Source organism: Papilio xuthus, unplaced genomic scaffold (genome assembly GCF_000836235.2).
Source record: "Papilio xuthus unplaced genomic scaffold, Pxut_1.1 DF826949.1, whole genome shotgun sequence".
Classification (NCBI taxonomy): Eukaryota; Metazoa; Arthropoda; class Insecta; order Lepidoptera; family Papilionidae; genus Papilio; species Papilio xuthus.
In genome coordinates this window covers 5607213-5627995 of record NW_013531700.1, presented here as the reverse complement: position 1 = coordinate 5627995, position 20783 = coordinate 5607213, and the positions used below count along the sequence as shown (strand labels likewise).

Here is a 20783-nt window from a genome sequence, read left to right as displayed (position 1 = left end):
ATTCGGTCGTCTTTAAACACTGTTAAGACTAGTCGAATGTAAAATAAGTCAAGTTGCTAGTATATACTGTTAGGAGGAAAAACCGATACTGTGCCGGTGTATCGGCACAACACTAATCTTATTAAAATATCAACCTATCACCTCACTAATTCATCTGACATTTGACTAAGTAACAAAAGCGAACAATTCGCTCCAAATGAATGTAACTAATATTGTCTAAAAATACTTAATTTTATTATCATAATTATACAAGAGGGGGTGACTTGTCATGTCTCCACGGTAATTAAGACTCACTGACAATGTCGGCCAGGTAACGCGTCGCGATTTCGAAATAAACACGGAAGATAATCGAACTCACAAATCCATGTTCTAATTATCAACATGACACTGTTTTTGTGTTCGTGGAAAACTTTTGAATACAGTTTTATTTAAAGATTTTTTTACGTAATTTATTTGCACTGATGTTTATGTATTTGAAAATAAAAGGAATAACGTAGTATTTTGATAAAATTACCTTAAGCATAAATAGCTTAATGGTTAAGGGTACGGATTTCCGATCACGAGGTTGGGGGTTAAAATCACGCTATTCGACTATTGTCGTAAACCAAGTCCTAGCACAAGCTTATAGCTTAGTTGGAATGGTATAAGGAACATTAGTATGTTAACAAAAACATCTACTAATATTTGAAAAAAATCTGAGTATTGAATTTAGGGAATAAATTTAGGTAATAATCATTCGATGTAAATTAGTCACCGTTTCGTTCCTCTCCTTTATCTCTCTCTCTCTCTCTCTCTCTGTTTGTTAAGGGTAGGCTCCGAGCCCCTTAGTGGGAATGCATAGTGAGCTGATGATGTTTCTGTTTGTTAACTTTCAATAGGTATTAACTGTACATCTGTGCTAAGCTAATATATGTAAAATTAGTATATCTCTATTTGAACTGTGATGTTACGGAGAGTTTAGTATCAGTATTTAATGTCGCGACGCATTATCTCATCAAAACATGTCTCATGTTGCGCCCAGACCGGAGACATGTTTGTTTTTATAAGCGCTTCATTCGCGGAATTCTTTAAATGTTATTCACGTTTAAAATGGCAAATTCTGATTCGAATTGCACTGTATTAACATTTGAGAAATGCTCCGACTCCTCACGGGTATTAAAAAAGACGTCCCAACTGAGGGGCTCGGAACCTACCCTAAGTAAGGGGTGACTATTCCTTAGGGCTATGGGGCCACACATGTTTTTGAATTTCTTCACATATGTATGCAGTTTGCATCATGATGTTTTCCTTTACCGTAAAAACGTCGGATATATATGTAAATCGAATATAAGTCAAGTGCTTAAAACTAGAGCCAACGACGCTCTTCACTGTATGGTGTCGTAAGTTTAATTATTAATTTCATTTTTAATTATCGATTACTGGTTTTGTATGACCTTGAATATATTATTTTCTAAATTGTTCCATTTTGTACAGAGAATTCATCTGCGGCGGTGGCGACGAAGCCGAAGAGACGAGCGTACCTTCTGAAGCGGAAGGCGCTGACGACTGGCTTCTTCGACCAGAGCAGAGCCAAAGATGGGGACAAGGATAAAGGTACAAATTTCAAAGTAATATTAGAAGAAGAACTGTAGATTATGTTTGTTTATTACATGTTCATATTTAATTATTTGTCATATAACATATGAAAGTTTACATAGGAGCCATTAACTTATATGATTTATTCCTGTTTTTAGTCTAAATATTTTTTTTACAATTTCATTACTGAGTATTTTACACCTCATACATTAATAAACACTTTTAAACATAAGAATTGTCGTTTTAAAAAAATAACTGTACAGTCTATACAATTTCGTAGCATTTATAAACTACGTAGAGTTGCTACGAATACTTAAACACGTAGCAGTATAGGTCACATTTAATTTGGTTACGTTAATACTCGTACTAAAGCGTTGGTCCCACTAGATGAGTCAGCGGCCATCGTCTGCCAATACCGCATGCCGAGCCTACGCTCTGTCTCACGTTATGACAAATGACCTTCGAAATATCGCAATTATTTTGACTAAAGTACAACGCTTCCGGTTTGACTAATGAGTCGCTGACCAATAACCTAATAGATACACAACAAGCAGAATAATTGGAAGAATGATGCCATTATATATAATAATATTTTAAACATAACGCTTACTAGTTCGAAACACTATTAGAATACAACATAATCCTTTGAGCTATATATAAACAGGTATAAAATAAATAAGACTATAAATTTCGTAACATAGGCCTCTGGTCTTAACTAATAAAGAGGAAAGATTTGACTGTTTGCATTTAAGACGCCAAAACTACTGAACTTAGGCTTTATTAGAAGTTTTTTAATTCCGCGAGGACAAAGTCGCGGGCAACTGATAGAAGATAAAGATAGATAGAATTAATAGCAATGACATAAAACAACGAAGGAATAGTAGACTCCAAATAGTTTTTATCGATCCTTATATATCCAGTCTTATCGTAGAGTCTATAGATAGTGTAGGTAGGGTCATGTTGAGACAAACCAGGTTATGTGGTTATAAAATACTTTATGAGTCCACAACGGTTGTAGGTAAATCACATTGATGTATTCATTAGCCGATAGAGCGCGCTAACTTATGTCTTAGTATTTTATTGATCTTTAAATGTTCACAAGTTGTTAAGACATTTTCCTGGTACGGTTTTATTACATCTCTTTTATCTAACGATAAGCTACGGTATTTATAGTCTCGAATACTACGTGATTAGATAATTTGGACTTGTTTGAAGATATAAAATCATCTAGACTTTATTTCGTTTTACAGTTAACATTTCTATTTTATAAATAACGTATTATGTAACAATTGTCAGGTTTAAAAAAAACAATTATTAGACGAGTGTCGTGTATATTGCAAAACCTATGTAAAATCAAATGTATGTATATATTTTATTTGTTCCTAATTGAAGATAACTTATTATAATATTACAAGACATGAACTTACTAATATTATAAATGTAAATGTTTGGATGGATGGATGGAAGTAAGTTTGAAGGTATCTCCAGAACGAATATAGCGGATCTCGTTGAAATTTCCCGATGTAGAACATTGTACCGATGAACACATAGGGTACTTATTAAGTTTTAATTTACTTACGCGTGGACGGAGTCGCGGGTGACAGTTAGTACATAATATTTTAAAAATCAAATGTTTCTTTGCATAATAGAAAAAAAAACAAATTTTCTCATTCAGTCGACTACGCATTGTATCAAAGTTGCGGCGCCAATCGTTTATTTATCCGCCATATTTCTTGTGAACGTAAACATAAACAGATCTGACACAAAAATACATAGTGTACGTCCCAAATTAAGATAGACGGCGTGATGGTATGGAAATAGTTTTCTGAACACACATTATCGAAATAGATAAAATCTCCTAGATGACTCTTAATCGTACTTAGAGACATTTAACAATTACTTAAGTAGTCCCCCAGTAGATACTTTTATTACTAAAATAACTATTACGGTTATTCTTAATTGAAATTGGAATGTGAACTTTTTGGTGATGACTAAAATACAAATAATAAATCATGTCTCTGTTGCTGCAACAGTTGCTCTGTCTGAAAAGCACTCAAAATTTGTCAAATCACAACTGAATTCCTCGAAATCGTCATAGAACTAAATACTTAATAAACATGTTGAAAGTTTTACCATAGGTTTCCGAAACCTTTCTCATACCGTTCACTATCTTTGACAAAAGTGATAATGTTTTAAATGGATTTTTGGTTTCAGAAACCTACGTTTAGTCGTATTTAAGAGTATTATTATCATATGCTTCTCTATGTTGTTTTTATGAGCAACGAGAAACTCAATTTATCAATACTGACTAAAATATTGAGAATGTATGGAAAAATATGAATTTGTTCACACGATATAGAAGCTGCTGAGTACATAGATGTATAAATAGAGAGAATTCTTTGTAGTCGACTCGCTGAGTATTGTTACATTGTAAACAGATAGGCCAACAACTTTTATTTGTGTTACGATTAGAGAATCGTAGCACACATCGTAACACAATCGTAACACACACAACAAAGAGTAGACCTAGAGAGGTCTCTTTCAAAGTCTATATATCTAGTATAAACTATATATGTAGATAAATTAGTTTTATTGATTTATTTTGTTTTTGTTATCGCCCGCGACTCTATCCGCGAACAATATAAATTAACTTAATTAGTAGCCTATGTGTTCTTCCAGACTATGTTCTACATCTATGTCAATTTACACCTATATCCGTTTAGCCGTTCTGGAGATACAGTCTTACAAACACTCAAAAGTAGGTTGAAAATAACATCGATTATGACGAAAACTACCAAGAAGACAGCAATGAGAGTAGGACAGATTTTTTTTTCCACCAACAAAATTGACGTACATAGCGTACAATTTCCATAATAAGTACTTGGTGGGTTAAATATAAAAAAAAAATATTCAGCTACTCCTGGTATTGTTTATGCTCGCCTAGTACAATACAACAAGTGCAACGTATTTTTGCTCTTAGCTTTGAATCGCTGCCAAATCTTGAAACATCACGAAAGTGCCACAATATGTTCCCTAAATCACCAAACCTTTAATGTAGGTCATGCTTGGACATATCAGTATACTACTATCCCTTTCCAACATACAGTTTTAGTATCATCCGTCCTACTCTCGGAATGCTTTCGAGCAATTAAATGAATAATGGATTTCTTATTGCCTGTTAATGTCCACTTTGAAATGTGAATGACGTACCATTTTACATTTTTATGTACAATAAACTTCAGAATTTTAATCTAACGTTTTTTTTTATAAATTATTTCTAGAAACACGCCGTCTGGGAAGGTTTATCGCAGTCAGGTCTAGTCAGATCTTGACTCTAAAACGTAGACGATTTACGTTCACTCGATTCTTAAAAAGATCTTTCTCCAACCCTTTCTTTCTGTAACTTTATGCCTCATAAGTCATTTCATTCATTTCAAACATTCAAGACCGTAGTGTCATATCGTTTGTAGCTTCTCCTTTACTTATTAGAATGGGGACAGAAGGGAAGAACTTCAATTGCCCTCAGGGGAAAACCACTTGACACGTGTCTTCTGTGTGGTATTGCTCTGGTTGAGCAGGCAGTTCATAGAACAATTAACACTACGAACTCTACCACTGTTTTCTATGTTGTGCAGAGTCCCCGGGCAGCGTGTTTGGAGTACCACTGGCGCAGTGCGTGGAGATGGAGCGGGCGCTCCGTCGGCAGCAGCACGGCGGCTCGCGCGCTTCACTCGCCTCGCTTGGCGCACTCGACAAGGGGGATGATGTGAGTTAATTTAATGCTTATAGAAATCTAATTTTGACTCAACTTAATTAATATTTTTGTACATATTAATACAGTCGAATGTAGTTTTTTATTGTTGTATAACGCCAATCTTTATTAGAAAACCTAGTTTCATGAAAATAATAGATTTTTTTATAATTTTATGCAATTTAAAGCATCTTACACAAAACTTGTGTTGTAAAATATGTGATTTAAAGAACATCGCAGTTTTTCTTTGCATTTCACTTGATTATATTGTTGAGAAGAGTAAATTGAAAATCAATAAGAATGTAAAATCTCAACGTATTTGTTAACGTACAAAGTCCAACGTATAAAATGGACGTAATGTAAATTTATCACAACAGATATCCACTGAAATACTTTTACTTTGTTTATGTTACTGTTCTCGGTAATATTGTGGAGTTTTTCTCGGAAGAAAATCATTGGATTCTCTTGCTTTTTTTATATAAAGAGTAACTATTAGAAATTTATGTTTTTCTACACAATAATACTGCAAAAAAGTGAACAATTTTCCGCAAAGAAGTCGCGAGCAACACTTAGTGTTAAGACAAAAATTATTGACCTCAAAATATTAAATAACAATAGCAAATGCCAATTAAGCTTGTGACTTTATTTAGGCGTCAACAGAGGGGGGGCAGAAAGGGGTTGCGAGGAACAGAGAGGTTTAGTGGGTATGCCTCCGCTATGGAGGAGAATCCCACGTAACAACCGCGTCCTCTCCCCCGGGGCGCAGAGTATGCATAAAGCATTCCTCTCTGAAAAAAAAGGAAGGGGTAGCCTAGAGAATTGAAAAATGTAAAATAAAGATCATATGAATGGTAGCTGCCCTGCCCCTCACCCTAGACCATCAGCTAGCAATGTCTATGATTCTTTGTACTATAATTTGTAAGTATTTATATCGCTTAGTACTGTTTTTGTGTCACGACCTTAACAGCACTGGAACTCTGAAATAGTTCGTTCGTTTGCCGCCAAGACACGTAACAATATCGACGCAGTAGATTTACGCACCTGCTCCAAATCACCAAGGGGATATTTAAACAGATTTCAGTTGCATACAGATTACTGTTATTATGTAGGTGAATACTAAAAAAATCATCACCTAAAATTATCCTAAACCAGCGGAGTATCAACACATTTTTGAAAATACAAGGATCGAACTTGAATTCAAATTAACCCTTACGCCACCGGCGCATTTAAGATCCGATCAGTTGATACGGTGCAACATTAAAATGGGCAATGTAAACAGAATGCAGACAGCAAAGCAGACGCTGCTATCGTGGGCGAGCTCCGAAACTGATATGACAAGCGCCAATCACAAACAAATGCCACTCGATAAATCAACGTAATGACACAACGTGTGGGAATGATTTACGTAGTACGCAGACAGAGGGTCTATCACGAATATTTGTGAGATGCATTCTCGTAACGTCATCGACAATATATGTCAAAGTTTGCACAAGATTTGTCGTTGCAATGTACAAATTTAATATAAATTTTGTCGATAATCATTTCTCGTTATCATCCAAAATTTTCGTGCTAGGCTCCCAGAAGTCTACACGTGAATTGACCACCACTGTAACACTATTAAAAAGTTTGAATTATTATGTACAAGATCGTAAAAAAATCTTCCGTCATCACGTCCGATGGTGTGACGTAACACGACGTCACTCCTACGTCACCGGGTGTCCGGTTACCTGGCCGGCCTTCGTGTTGTATGGTTTCATTAAGGCCACGATAATTTTATCATATGACGCGACTTGCGCCCATCCGATAACCGAGTCGCACCTAAAATAGCCGCGTGGAAGTGTAGACCATGCCCGTGGAAGATACTACATCGTTAACGTAGGTTTACATTGCTATACACAACATATTGTCATCCCTTTTCTTTCTCTTTTAAAAGACAGGGATAACGCTTTTTTCGACAGTGTAAAATCCCGGCGAAATTGAAAATACTCTTACGAATATTAGTATTAAACTAGCGGATATATTCCAGCTGGAATGACATCGGGGAATTCCAAAACCACTTCATAATCTTCAAGCGTAAGATTTACTGATAGTAATAAAATCTTTCTGTTTGTATATACAAATCATTTCGAAGTGCAATATGTTTAAAGATTATTCGATTTTCACGTTAAATTATTACAAGTGAATGCCACATTCATCAAAATCATGGAGAGCAACGTCAATAAACTTGTATATAATTGTTTTATGATCAATTTTAAATAATCATTACTTATCTTAGAAAATAACTACGACACAAACATTTTGAGAAAAAGAAGCATCCATATCTAAGTGTTATATAAAAATCTCAAATCTAAACAAATAATATTGTCACAAAACGACTCAATACGTTAATAATTCTCGTTTCTCCGTCATATTTCAGAGTGAATCCTGTGACTCGGGTGAGTGGTGGGCAGGACTGGAAGAGTCTGGCGGGCCGCGGGTGCCGGGTCTTGTCACCGCCTGCCTAGCACACCTACGCCGGCACGGTCTTCGCACGCTCGGCCTCTTCAGGGTATCAGCATCCAAGAAGAGAGTAAGACAGGTACTAATTACTATCTTTGATTAAGTGTATGCAATAGAGCTTCTTCCGGAAATTTTGATTCAACGAAATTTCTAATTATAAAATTTTCTTCGGTGATATTTCTCAACCTACGATTAATGTTTTACAAGGCTACATCAAATCCAACAACACACCTGCAGTATTTAGTTAGACAAGAAGTCGACTAGTCTCTTCTCGTACCTTATTGTAAGTCGCTTTAGTTAATATTCAATTCACGAAGAATATGATAGTGTGAATGTTAGTATATCGAAGGCAATAAATCAAATAGCAACCGTGCCGCTACAAATCCACGCACGTGCCGAAATTTCAACCGAACAATATCGTTATTTCCATCGGCGCAGTGCCGATTTTAAACATCTACAATGTAATGGTTACAAACTTGAAAACTCTGACGCAGTTGCTATGACAGAAAATACAACAGTAAATCCATACAAATGTTAAGTTTACGAAGCAGACATCGATACTGCCGGTGGGAAAACGAAACAACGACTGACGGAATTAGATGTTTTGCCGATCGACGCGCGCGATGACCCAGATCAGATTTTAGAGAGCCAGATTTATTACAAAGTTTGCGGTACTCGAGACCGCGGCTGCGGCGATAGCCATCCGTCGGCCGCTAGATAATGCGGTGCCGAGAGAAATTTAGATACGGCTCTTGGTTTAGATCCTCTATTAATAGTACTCATCTCCGGAATGAGTAACGTCCGCTGACACGTACTTCGCTGTTTCAGTATCGCACCACTTATTGTTATTTATTTTCATTACACTTGTTATATTGTTACGTAAGTGAATTACATGAATTATTTGTTTCAACAGCTTTTGTATTTTTGTTTGGCAATGATTTGACACATATTTATGAGTAGATGAAATCTTTTACTGGATGTGGACTTAAAAGTATTTTGCAAAAAAGTGAAGGAATAAATTGTCTTCTTGTCAATCTTTGTCCACTACTGGAAGTGTTGTTTTAATTCCAGTTACGCGAGGACTGGGAGCGCGCGCAGGAGGCGGCGCTGGACTCTGCGGTTTGCCCACACGACGTGGCTACGTTGCTAAAGGAGTTCCTGAGAGACCTGCCCGACCCGCTACTCTGCAGAGATCTGTATCCCGCGTTTTTACAGACACAAAGTAAGTTGGTTGACTGGTTTACTGCGTTCTGTTTATTGTTTTGTAAATATCTGCCTTCACAAGATACATGTATCACACTCTTTTCCAAGACTATTTTAAAATTCCTAAGAGATACATTTCATAGTACTGTGTTTTAAAATAAGTATTGATTATTTCGATACTTTAGTATTCTCCAGTGTGTTATATTCACTTCTAATTCTTTCAATGCTTTAAGAATTTCAGTGATTTTGTAGTATAGTACAAGTTTAGTAAGTTGATGTTTATGCCGGTCGTTGCAGAAATCCGTAACCGCCGTCTACAATGGGAGGCGCTGCGGCTGATCGTGCAGCTGTTGCCGGCGGCGCATCGCGACACGCTGAGCGCGCTGCTCGGCTTCCTGGCGCAGCTCGCCGCGCACGCCGCGGACGACGCGCAGCCCGGCAACAAGATGGACGCCGCCAACATAGCCACCATCTTCGCGCCCAACATCCTGCATCGGAATAAGCCCAATGAGGCTGCCAGGTCAGTTCTACGTTCCCCATTTTTCTGGCTACTCTCGAAACCAATTCTCTATACTAAGCCAGGGATCATCTCGAGATACTATCTGGTCTACTGCAGATAATCTGGACCACAATAGATATAAGTAATAGATAAAACTATCTTATTTTGTTAGAAATTAGAAGCCCTGAGGCAATTTCTTAGTTTTGTTTTAAAATGTAACCGGGTAATGATTTGCAGCGCGGAACAATTATCGGAGCGTGCAGACGTGATAAACGTGGTCCGGCAGCTGGTGGAGCGGCAGTCGGAGCTATGGGCGCTGCCGGCGGAGCTGCTGCACGAGGCCTACATACACCTCGCCCACTCTGCACCCGCCGTGCTCGACTCCCTGCTGCTGCGACGAGCAGAGTGAGTACACACCGCACATGACTCAGTAGTACTCTCAATAAACAAGTAACTAGATGTACAACTACTTTGGTGTTCTTTGTGCCCTGATCAAAGAAAACAAATGTGCAGGTGCGCGGAGGCGGCGGCAGTTGCGGGTGTGGGTGGTGGCGGGGAGTGCGGGGAGGGCGGGGAGGGCCGGCGCATGTGGTCGCGCGAGCAGTTCCTGCACGGAGCTGCCGCCACCGCCGCGCCGCCGCCCGCACTGCTGCACGGGTAACTTAGCTTTACTATTGTCCTTTGTTTTTGCAATAGAAATCGGTGACCGGTATTGAGTATTCGTTTTTAATACTTCAGGGAGAAGTCGTATTCCCGGAGTAGAAGATCGAGGGATGCGGCGTCCGAGACCTCATCGGGCTCCTTGTCGTCAGCTATGACCATAATTACAAGGTAAGCATAGACGGGCTTCGAGCAAAACCTTAAAAACAATAATCTTAAGATAAGTCTCTGCTGTGGTCCTCAGATGAGAATCTCGTTGATTTGTTATACGTGTTGCGTGGTCAGGGTAAGAAGCAGCGAGGAGTGCGTGAGCAGCGGCGTGGCGAGCAGCAGCGGCGCGCCGCGTACTGACTCGGCGCCGGACTCCAACGACTCCGCCAGCGACTACAATGAGGTCAGTCAACATGCTGCACCAGAGGATACTTAGTGAACGTCAGTCTCGTCGACGTCATTAGTTTAGTATTTGCCTCCTACTTAGTGTATAGAGTGTATTGTGATTGTGTAATCAGACTGGCGGCGGCGCGTCGGAGGACGAGTGTGTGATCACTGCGTCGTTGCACATCCCGGTGGCGCAGGCGCGGCGGCGCTCCGCCTCGGGCTCCTCCTCCTCCGCCAAGAGGGACTCCGCGGTGGGTTCCTCGCCCTCCGCCAGCGTGTCCGGCGCCTCCTCCCCGCCCGCCTCGCCGCCGCCCCTCGCGCCCCCCGCACCCCACGCGCGGTCAGACATCGACCGCCTCGGTGCGCTCGCACGGTAATTCATATTTTACAATCTTTACTGCTTTTAATTCTTGACATAGAGGATAAACGTAAGATGAAAGTAAATTCTAATTTGATAGCTTGTATTTTCTTATGTTCAGTGAACGGAACACGTCAGACGCGCGAGCGGTGGTGTTGAGGCAGCACGACGAGTCTGCGAGCCGCCGAGTGCGGCGCGAGGTGACGGTGCGGAGAGAGGAGCGGGCAGAGGAGAAGACGGAGCACAGAAGAGATGAACGGGCAGAGGAGAGGACGGAGAGCAGGAGAGAGGAGCGGCGGGAGACGACGCTGTACAAGAGAGGGGAGCTCATCTCGAGCGCGCAGTCGCCGCCCGCGTGACACGTCCGACTCTTTTTATACATAAACGTATATTTATATGATATTTATTTTTTTATTATTGTAATACAGTATTTTACGTGTATTTTTTATATCGATTCCCTAAACTTTAAAGAGCTGGTGTATTATTCTCATTGTCCTTTCTACTAATAGGTCAATCAAACTGAAGGTAAACATTCTTTATCTTCATCATGTTACTTTTTGTCTACTCGTGAATAAAAATAATCAGAAAACTCAAAAACCAAGTAAAACCTTAAATAATATAAGGAATTCATGAAAATCGAAAAAACGAAAAGTAATACAATTTTTTAAACCAAAAAGAGGTTTGCAGATGCTCGAGTTTTAGAAGTAATAAAAAGCTTAAAAAAATGATTGATAAATAATTTTACTGCCAATCTTAATGTTTTCCTTTGATAATTTACATCTTATTTTTAGTGTTTACATAGTCTTTATCCATCGTTTACTTCCTGTGCAGTTTGTCGCGCATGATGATGCCTCCCAGCTTAGACACGTTGTCTTGGTATTCAGTCTTGCCCAGCGGCGGCACCAGAGATGTCGTCTCTGTCGAGTTTTAAAAAATAACCTTTGAGTTTTCTTACCGAAATTATCTGAAGAATTGATGGTGGTTGAAATACAAAAGAAGGTGATATAAGGAAGAGGGAGAAAGTAATGTCAGGAAGACAGGATAGTGTTGAAAAGTCATACACGTTTCCCCTGTCTACACTTTTCGGTTAGAATGTTAGGATTAAAAATCAAAATCTTAGTTATACTGACCACACTTAGCGCGCGGGTCGGGTCCGCCTCCTGCCTGTTTGGAGATGGTCTTCGGCGTGGTCATGCGGATCTTGGGCGCGACGCGGCACGGGTCTCCCGGCAGACGCATCGGCTGCGAGCACGGACCCGACCCACTCTCGTCGGCCGCGCGTTGCAGGTTATCGAACTTCGCTCCTGGACCTTTGAACACATGGTTTTAGTTTATGGAAAGTAATTAAGCAAAACTAGAGGCTTTCGTCCTGATTCACCAAGAAGCATGTAATTGGCTGATCGCATGTTTTTCTTTGCATTCAAGTATATCGCGCTAACACGTACCTAACTTCTGAAATACGTCACTTACGGCTCGGAAAACACGTATTAATTTATCTTGGAAAAAGTTTTATTTGCTTGACCAAACGTCAAATCTATAACGTGTTTTTAAAGCTGTTGGAAACGTAGTAAAAATATTACCTCACCTCTCTTAATTAACCTCTTAACCTTACCTCTTTTAATGCACATTCACTTACCACTCTCACAAAAGTCGACATGGTAAGTTGTCTTGTTCCTGTCACGATCGATCCTTTGTTTGAGCTCAGGCGAGGCTTCGTTCTGCAGGATGCTGTACAGCATCGGGTACTTCGATTGCAGCTGGAAAGATAAAGGAACAAAATATGTACAGTTACGTGATTCAGGACGATACAAGGATATTAAATAGAGTTTAGACAAACGTACCTTATCAAGGAACGCGTTGGGTTGATTATATCTTGACGTAGGTGTTTCTGGGGCGGCAGCAACGCGTGCCGGATACAACTTTGGATCTAACAATGGTCCCATAATCTAAAATTATGAAAAAAAAAACATTTCAAAGAACATCGTATTTATTTTTCAGTATAAGGACATAAAAGGAACTGCAGTACCTTTGTCGTCTAGCAGGACAGTCTTCCCTGGCTTAAAGAAAACAGGCAATACAATGTACCTTAGTTTACAAACGGTATACCTCAATCCTGCTCCATCCCCCTTCCTTGCCGGGCGGCAGTTGAGGCATCTCTCCGCCAGAGTACTGCGGGCAGCGACAGTCAGGCGGCCGCGTGTGCTGCATGCAAGCCTGGTAGAACGCCATCTCCTCGCCAGAAAGCTTCGGTATTCTGAATGAATATAATTCGGTATACTAGTTTTAAGTGAAAAATCAAGCAGTATACCGGGTCCTGACGAGCTGTTAGTTCAGGGTTTGACCCGAATTCGCTTCATACGTGTCACGATTTTGGTCTACTTTTATTAAAAGTTGACAGGCCTCGTTTTGATGGTCAACTTGTTCTTCCACGTGTAACTAAACATCGGAGAACAATACACACTTTTGTTCCTAATAAGTTGCATTGCTTTTTGTTTGGAGGTCGTATAGATACGAAGCTCCAGTGCTAAAGTGATGTCCCTCTTGGTCCTTAGGTTGACGAAATATAGTGTAAAATTCTAGTTATAATAGATATTACTAACTCAGCGACCCCCCCATGTTGCTCCGCCCCTGGTGCCTTGGGTAGATCGGGCCAAAGATAGTCCTTTCTGTACGTTGTAAGATAATGGTCCATGGTTAATTTTTAGTTAAATTTTTATAATTTTCCACATCACGAAAATTTTACATTTATGTTTGTTTACTGAAATTAAGACATAATAAATGTCATTTGTTTGATATCACTGACATCATCAATATGACGGTTACTTGATTTTTGTGTTTGCGTATTGATTTTTGACAGATTTAAACGTATTGATGACCTTGAGATGTGTTTTTTCGATACTTCGCATTTTGCTTTCAAAATTCACAAAGTTCAAGATTAAGATTCATTCAAGATTATTAAATAAAAGACATAATTATGAGTTTAACATTTAATAAAAATAAAACACTTTACAACAATCTTGTACAAAAAAGTTACGAAGAATTATAATGTAGGTTTAAAATGCAGAATTTGTAATAACTAAGATTAATTTTGTAAACTAAAACTGAAATGTGAATCACTATTGGTTATAGCAACCACTATATTGGTTTATACGTAGTAAGTGTAAGAAAACGGTGTCTTCCATCTGCCGTATTTTGGCTCCTCGCGGGGAGGACCGAAGGGGTTCTTTTCAAGGACAACTTTGGCCAGTAGACCGTGACACACATCGTATGTCGTGTCTCCAGTCGTCACGCGTAGGATACGACGCAATTCTCCTGCAAATGAAAACGTTAATAGTTGAGGTGCTTTCGTAGAAGACACTTATTATTAACTTGCATTTGTCAACGCAAAAAAGCAGACAATTCTGTAGTATAAGGATAACAAAAAAGATGACGTCTCATGCCATATAAAAAATTTAGCTTTGGCTTCAATTACAAAATTGTTGCACGCAACACGTGCCAAGTTAGTCTGGTAATGTAAACAATAAAATGCATTTTTCTAAGACAGAAGAAAATGAAAGTAAAAAATCTTTCCGTTCAGCTACATATAAGATTTTTTTGTGAAACGGAACGTTTTAATATTCAGACTCATGTCTGTCGTTCATCGAGGCCGAGAGTTGATGGCACTAAAAGACTATACCTAAAGTTCAATAATCAAAAGACACATACTTGTCAACGAGTCATCAAACTTAGGTTTCATGGACATCTTGGAAGGATGTTCTGCGTACTTCTCCGGTGCGGGATGGCGGTAGCTGCCGCGCTGGCTGGTATCAGGTATCTCCACATCATCGGGTAGACGCAGCGTCTGCAGCGCGCGCGCACGACGTGCCAGGTTCACCGACATGAAGGGCAACTCTGACCACAGATAACTGTTTTATGACAATAAAGTAGCGCTTGACTACGATTACATAAATCGAAAAGTGGTATAGGCTAATATTATAACTAATATTTCCAGTATCATATCCATCTTGCATCCAACTAAGCTGTATGCTTGTGCTAGAATATGTTTTACACCAGTAATACGATATAGAATGGCAGGATTCGAACTCAACCACGTAAATGGAAATCCGTGCCCTTAACCATTAGGCTATTGAAGCTTGAATAAATGTATGTAGTATTAAAAGAACAGATCCTAAATGTATGTTACCTCTAGAACAATATTTGACAAGATATTCCGTCCTGTTCAAATCTTGTAAGTCGTTTTCAATGGGTACTGGATCTATATCTTTCGTCATATGTTGTTTAGCTATTTTCGGATAGTCTTCTGAAAACTATTTAAATGAAAATGTTTAATAAAAATTATGTGACAGAAAGCTTAACTTTTTTATCTAAGCAAATTTCACATCATTGAGTTGACACGTCGGGCAAAAGAGTTCTTTTGCTGCTGAGTGCCAACTCAAATGCCGGCTACTTTATATCTAAACCAACTTATATGGGAAATGATTTATCTTGTAATAATAGGAACTGTGTCTGAGCAGTGGACTGATAGGCTGATTCGACTTACTCTGGTGATAGCCTCTTTGTAGTATTCATGTTTGAGTGGGCAAAGCACATCTGGGCTCTTGCGTGGCTTGTCTCTGGGCTTGAGAGCGTCGCGCCCCAGGCCCACGATTAGACAGTCGTCATCCACTGCCTTTCGACGTGGGCTTTTTCTGTTCCAAAGTGTTGGTAAAGTTACTGTGGAATTCCACTGTCAAAAACTTAGTTTATATTCTTATATGTGTTACCACGGGAATACTTTTTTTTCCAGAGAGGAATGCTTTATGCATACTCCGCGCCCCGGGGGGGGGGGGGACGCGGTAGTTATGTGGGATTCTCCTCAATAGCAGAGGCATACCCACTAAACCTCTCCTCCAACGCATCGGGACGGGGCCACAGGCACGCTTTCGCTCTCGTCTGCGACCCCGTCACCACGGGAATACTTACGGTTTTTCCTTTTTGATAAAATCATTCATATAAACCGATTTAAATTCTATTTCGCCGTCGAACACAGACATAGTTTTTAGTTTATTTTATTTATAGCTATTGAAGTAATTAAGAAAGCGAATCTTTTCGAGTTTGTTATTTAAAATTTATCATTGACATATTGACAGTTTATTACCTTATCTATAGATTATATATTTAAAAGGTTTTTTGTTAATTAAAAAAACTAGGGATTTTTTGAATAATTTGAATAATATTAAATATTACTTTACTTTAATTTTACCAAACTAGCACATCAAAATTAACCAACATTCTTCTGTGATTAAATATTTTCAAGGTCATTGTGAATCTAGAGAGAGAGAGAGAGAGCGAGAGAGAGAGAGAGCGAGAGAGAGAGAAAGCGAGAGAGAGAGAGAGAGAGAGAAGATATCGCCGCCAAACACTAATCTTTATAAATCGATAGGCGATTGCTTCGAAATGACAGCTTTGCATCGTTACGATTTGAAGGTGCTTGTTGTTACGAGAGAGTAAAAACCTTTTATATTATTAGTTCGAATCCTTACCACCGCTACAGACCGCAACCTACAATGGCGAAAATCGAATAGGCACAAAATACTATGTGCTTATAGCCAATACATTTGTAGAGGTCAGCGCCGCATAACATTCCTAAAGAGGAACGAGTATTTAAGAAATTTTAGACATTATTAGTTAGAATCATTTGTCGCGAATGACGTGCTTACATTGCAAAGTCCAGTGTCAGAATGAATAGTGATGGGACAAAAACATCGACATTTTAGTAAGGCTAGTGTCGAGTCAATACACTGGCTGCTTTTCGGATTTTCTTCTTAACACAAATAAAAAAGGTAAAATTTAAATATTTTTATTACACATTAAATCAACAAAGTAACATCATTTTCTTTGAATAAACGACAATAATAACGACAAATAAAGCATTAGTGAATAGGAAATTAGAAAAAAAGTTTTTATTTAATTTATATTTCTATATCTAACTTGCTTTTACGTAAAAGATAGCCTTACATATATTGACAGAACATAAAATTATATGTAATGCTAAAAAAACAATATAATTAAGAAAAATAGTCAAATATTGTCACAAATTAAAAGATCGTTAATTCAATAAAATATTTTTTACAACTTGGATTTTTTCAAAACAATTAAGTCGCTTAATTTCATGTTATTTTTAGCATAACATAAACAAACATAAATTAAACATTTTTACATACAGATTATTTTTTTTAAAATTAATAAATAAAAAAAATGGTGTAATACTAAAATGTTAATATTTCATAGAAATTTAAACCACAATGTATATTGAATTTATATTGATAAATATTGTTGTTTCTATTTGTTTAAAAAGAAAGAAAGAGAAGACAATATGTGTCGAAACAGTACTGTAACAAACTTATCTGTGGGTGGACATAGCACGAATATTTGTGTGAAATTGTTCGTTACATAGTACACCACTTCTATTTGACTCAAAGTACGACAAATGTACAAATTATATCGATTACGTTACCAATACTTTCTCACATTCTCACTCATGCTAACCCCCTGATCCGTGTAAAACAATACATATAAAACGTAATTAAGCAAAGAAAATGACACAAAAAAAGATATGACAAGACACTGTTGAGGGCGCTAGTGAAGTATAGATCGACAAGGATATCAGACCCAGTGTAAAAGTCAAAGTAAAATAGCATAGCACACTAGCGCCCCTCTATCAGTGACCAAAAACTGTGACAACAAGTTTCTTTTCGTATTATTATGCCATTTTTTTTCTTTTATATCATTTTCTATGCCTTTATATTTTATATTTATTCTTAAACTGATATATAAACACGGCTAAACACTCACGTATATACGTCCGGTGGTATTATGTCAGCGAGCGACGGGCCGCGTCCACGAAATAATACCAGTACCACTCATCCTGATGCTGCTATGAAACTAGTCGGTGCCGACACCGGACGTATATACGTGACTGTTTAGCCGTGTTTATATATCAGTTTAGTATAATGTCTCACGAAAGTTTGAATAATTTAATATTTATTCTTGTTTGACTATATTGTAATTTCGTTTCCTCATGGAGACAAAGTAAGATAATATCGAACGTATGAACATTTAAACAAGTTATAATATGGCATCAAGCTAACAAATTAAAATAGTATAAGCTCATTCATATTTAAATACTTTTACAATACGCATTAGAGTTTCCACTGCGATATGTATAAATACATGTATGATGACAAATGTTTTGGTTTATCGGCAGAAACCCATAATTAAGCTCTGCTTTTATAGAGAAATGTTAATAAAAATTGATTATTTTTTTTAAACATTCCATATTTCGTGGAAGAAGGTTTCTAATTTGATATCGTATAAATTCAAAACATTATTTTTAAGCAATTTTTTTTATTATTTAAGTAAGGCTATAAAATTATTCGATGAAAAAAAAAAATAACTATACTGGCAATTGTTTAAAACAATCAGCCAATTTATCTATAATAATAATTTCCTTTATAAATAAAATATATTTTCCTCAATAAAAAGCAGAACTTAAATTTTACAAGGTTTTTAAAAAAATATTTACAATATAAACATTCAAATCAGTCGCATTTCATTTAGAAACCACTAAAATAATGCCTTGTTTACATTATGCCAGTACAGTGGGACAGTAGCCCTCTATATCATACAACTGGAATAATGTAAACACTAACTGGCGCCAATAAATCAGTCGATGCCAGGTCAGTTTTTTTTTATATCATAAGGTGGCAAACGAGCGAGCGGCCACCTGAAATCGCTGAAATAGCGAAGTGACCGTTGTCCATAGACATACGCAATTGCATAACGTTGCCTACCTTTAATCGACGGAGGAGAGGATGCGCAGAGAGAAAATATTTTCCCTTCCCATGCATCCTCTCATCCGGAAAGTCCACTTTCACTTCCCATCCTTTCCTTATAAGACAAAGGGTGGGAAGGGAAAGAGGACTAAATTAGGCCTCCGGGACGCACACTCATCAGACGAAACGTGGAATTGCTTCCACTTCACGCCTGTCTTCTATGTGGTTCAGTTCTACTGACCTACTGTACTGGCATAATGTAAACCAGACAATAACTTTATATTTATTTAGATTCTATAGCATCGTAATGAAAATTAATATATTAATCAATCTTAATTCGAATGATACTGGTTGCTTCGAAAAAAGTTACATCTGCAATAACGTGACTTTTAACCGAGGGTTTCCGAGACTGAAATCTCTGTATTTTTAAATATTAATAATTACAATACTTTGACGCGAATGACGTGCTTTCATTACAAAATCTAGTGTCCTAATGAATATCGAGGGGGACACAAACGTCGACATTTTAATAAAGCTAGTTTTGAGTCAATACACTGGCTCATTTCTCATTTTCTTCCTAACAGTATAAAACATATCGTCATCCCTGTAATTATCTTTGACAAAACAGAGATAGCAATATGGTTTAAACGGAGATTTTGGTCTCAGAAACCATCGATTAGTCAGACAGATCAAAAAATGCTTATTATTCTACAATAAGCTAACTTTATATTGAACATGTAACTCTTTTCGTCATATAAGTAGATATAATTTGTATGTCTCGCTTTAGTTCAAACATTAATGTCCCAAATTAAAAAAAAACTGTCATTTTTTTATATAAAATACAATGAGAAAGACGTTGAAAAACATTACAAAATCAAAGTTATATTATTATAATATCTTTAAACGCACCAAAGCGAATGCTTTAAAAGCCAGTAGCAATTTTATACATTTTTATTATATACTTATTATTTATATATACACACAAATACACATTTTTTAATATATTTTTTTATAATTACTGAATACATAAAAATTATAATATACATAATAATACAATGACATTTTTATAAAATACAAATCTACTGATAATTAAACGAAAATCTGCATATTTCAAACATTTAAAGTAAGTTTTCATTGCTGTAGCAATTGTAAAAAACATTTATTTATTTATGTCAGGTAAAGAGGAAAATATCGACCCATGCGATGAATAAATAAGGTTGCATCTGCTAACCGTAGGTTTCTGAGACCAAATTGTTATCTTTGTTTTATCAAAAATTCAGTCTGGTCTCAGAAACAAATGGTATGAGATACAAGTTTTTTAATTTTGATTTTTTTAAAAGGAATCTATAGATATTTTTCGTATGATGGATATGTCTTTTTACATGTATTTCGACAGTGAAAACTTACGGTTACATAGCTTTTATTATTAGAAATAATAATTTTCTCGTATTCCTCTATAAATATGTTACCGGCACATAAATTAGAGGATATTTATAATTCGATTTATTAGGGGATTCCCCGTTTCATAAGTACCCAGAGTGAACGATTAAGGGTTCTGAGTATGAAAGTAATCTTTAGGTAGAAAAAGGTTATTAATAGTAGGGGTACCACATATTTAGTTTATTTTAGGAGATTCCCTTTATTTTTTAACTCTTTCACGTAAGACAAAATATAACAAGAGAAAAAAGGTTTTTACACTGATTTGATATTTGGTTTCCACAACAGAATTTTCGTTTTTAATATAAACTTTCACTGTATTTTTGCTAGATATATTCTGATTTACTAAGCTTAGTACACTTGTTATTCCTCCGCGACACATAACATTACAAAAAAGGTTACACTGATTTAATATTCCCCCGATGAAGTCAGTTTTATGTGAGGGGATTCATGTTCATACACTAACTTGGTCAGTGGTCGTCCTCCGACATGGAGACCCGCTGCTAGGGCACCCTGAACGGCACCACCAGGTCCTCGTGATGTTCCACCCTCAGCTCGGATATGGCGGCCGCTGCTTTCTTTACAGCATTCGTTATCTGTGGAGATAAA

General features: G+C 37.5%; 4 protein-coding genes across 5 annotated transcripts in view; 1 reads left to right on the top strand and 3 right to left on the bottom strand.

Annotated features, from left to right (window-relative positions):
- RhoGAP102A (Rho GTPase activating protein at 102A) overlaps nt 1–11323 on the top strand; it is a 28386-nt gene extending 17063 nt beyond the window's left edge. For both annotated transcript variants that reach the window (XM_013316251.1, XM_013316250.1), the window contains 11 exons: nt 1474–1593; nt 5211–5341; nt 7743–7904; nt 8897–9047; nt 9326–9548; nt 9765–9932; nt 10041–10184; nt 10266–10358; nt 10473–10581; nt 10697–10938; nt 11045–11323. In XM_013316251.1, the coding sequence (XP_013171705.1) occupies nt 1474–1593; nt 5211–5341; nt 7743–7904; nt 8897–9047; nt 9326–9548; nt 9765–9932; nt 10041–10184; nt 10266–10358; nt 10473–10581; nt 10697–10938; nt 11045–11282 (1781 nt within the window). In that variant the 3' untranslated portion in view covers nt 11283–11323. The remainder of the gene's footprint in view (nt 1–1473; nt 1594–5210; nt 5342–7742; nt 7905–8896; nt 9048–9325; nt 9549–9764; nt 9933–10040; nt 10185–10265; nt 10359–10472; nt 10582–10696; nt 10939–11044) is intronic.
- Nucleotides 11324–11644: 321 nt separating this feature from the next.
- LOC106120809 (uncharacterized) lies at nt 11645–13749 on the bottom strand. Its single transcript, XM_013316252.1, has 6 exons — nt 13524–13749; nt 13030–13177; nt 12765–12869; nt 12560–12680; nt 12054–12233; nt 11645–11840 (listed from the first exon to the last, which is right to left on the bottom strand). The coding sequence occupies exons 1-6, from the start codon at nt 13613–13615 to the stop codon at nt 11740–11742; spliced, it is 747 nt and encodes a 248-aa protein (XP_013171706.1). The 5' UTR covers nt 13616–13749; the 3' UTR covers nt 11645–11739.
- Nucleotides 13750–13938: 189 nt separating this feature from the next.
- Nucleotides 13939–16014, bottom strand: LOC106120669 (uncharacterized). The gene is made up of 5 exons (XM_013316036.1): nt 15886–16014; nt 15464–15611; nt 15107–15230; nt 14629–14814; nt 13939–14235 (listed from the first exon to the last, which is right to left on the bottom strand). Exons 1-5 carry the CDS (start codon nt 15954–15956, stop codon nt 14069–14071), a joined length of 696 nt encoding a protein of 231 aa, XP_013171490.1. The 5' UTR covers nt 15957–16014; the 3' UTR covers nt 13939–14068.
- A 3788-nt stretch (nt 16015–19802) lies between these two features.
- Nucleotides 19803–20783, bottom strand: part of LOC106120708 (Late endosomal/lysosomal adaptor, MAPK and MTOR activator 1) — a 5356-nt gene continuing 4375 nt past the window's right edge. The window contains exon 4 of the mRNA XM_013316083.1: nt 19803–20770. Within this exon, the coding sequence (XP_013171537.1) occupies nt 20678–20770 (93 nt within the window). The 3' untranslated portion in view covers nt 19803–20677. The remainder of the gene's footprint in view (nt 20771–20783) is intronic.

Bases quoted from the DNA above. Each gene is read 5' to 3' on its own strand.
- LOC106120809 (XM_013316252.1), bottom strand. From the start codon at position 13,615: ATGGACCATTATCTTACAACGTACAGAAAGGACTATCTTTGGCCCGAT. The intron at 12,870-13,029 runs GTATACCGTTTG...TCATAATTTTAG, and splicing joins GGGGATGGAGCAGGATTGAG to ATTATGGGACCATTGTTAGA. The intron at 12,234-12,559 runs GTAAGTGAATGT...ATGTGTTCAAAG, and splicing joins TGTCGACTTTTGTGAGAGTG to GTCCAGGAGCGAAGTTCGAT.
- LOC106120669 (XM_013316036.1), bottom strand. From the start codon at position 15,956: ATGTCTGTGTTCGACGGCGAAATAGAATTTAAATCGGTTTATATGAAT. The intron at 15,612-15,885 runs GTAAGTATTCCC...ACTTTGGAACAG, and splicing joins TTTATCAAAAAGGAAAAACC to AAAAAGCCCACGTCGAAAGG. The intron at 14,815-15,106 runs GTAACATACATT...ATCTGTGGTCAG, and splicing joins TGTCAAATATTGTTCTAGAG to AGTTGCCCTTCATGTCGGTG.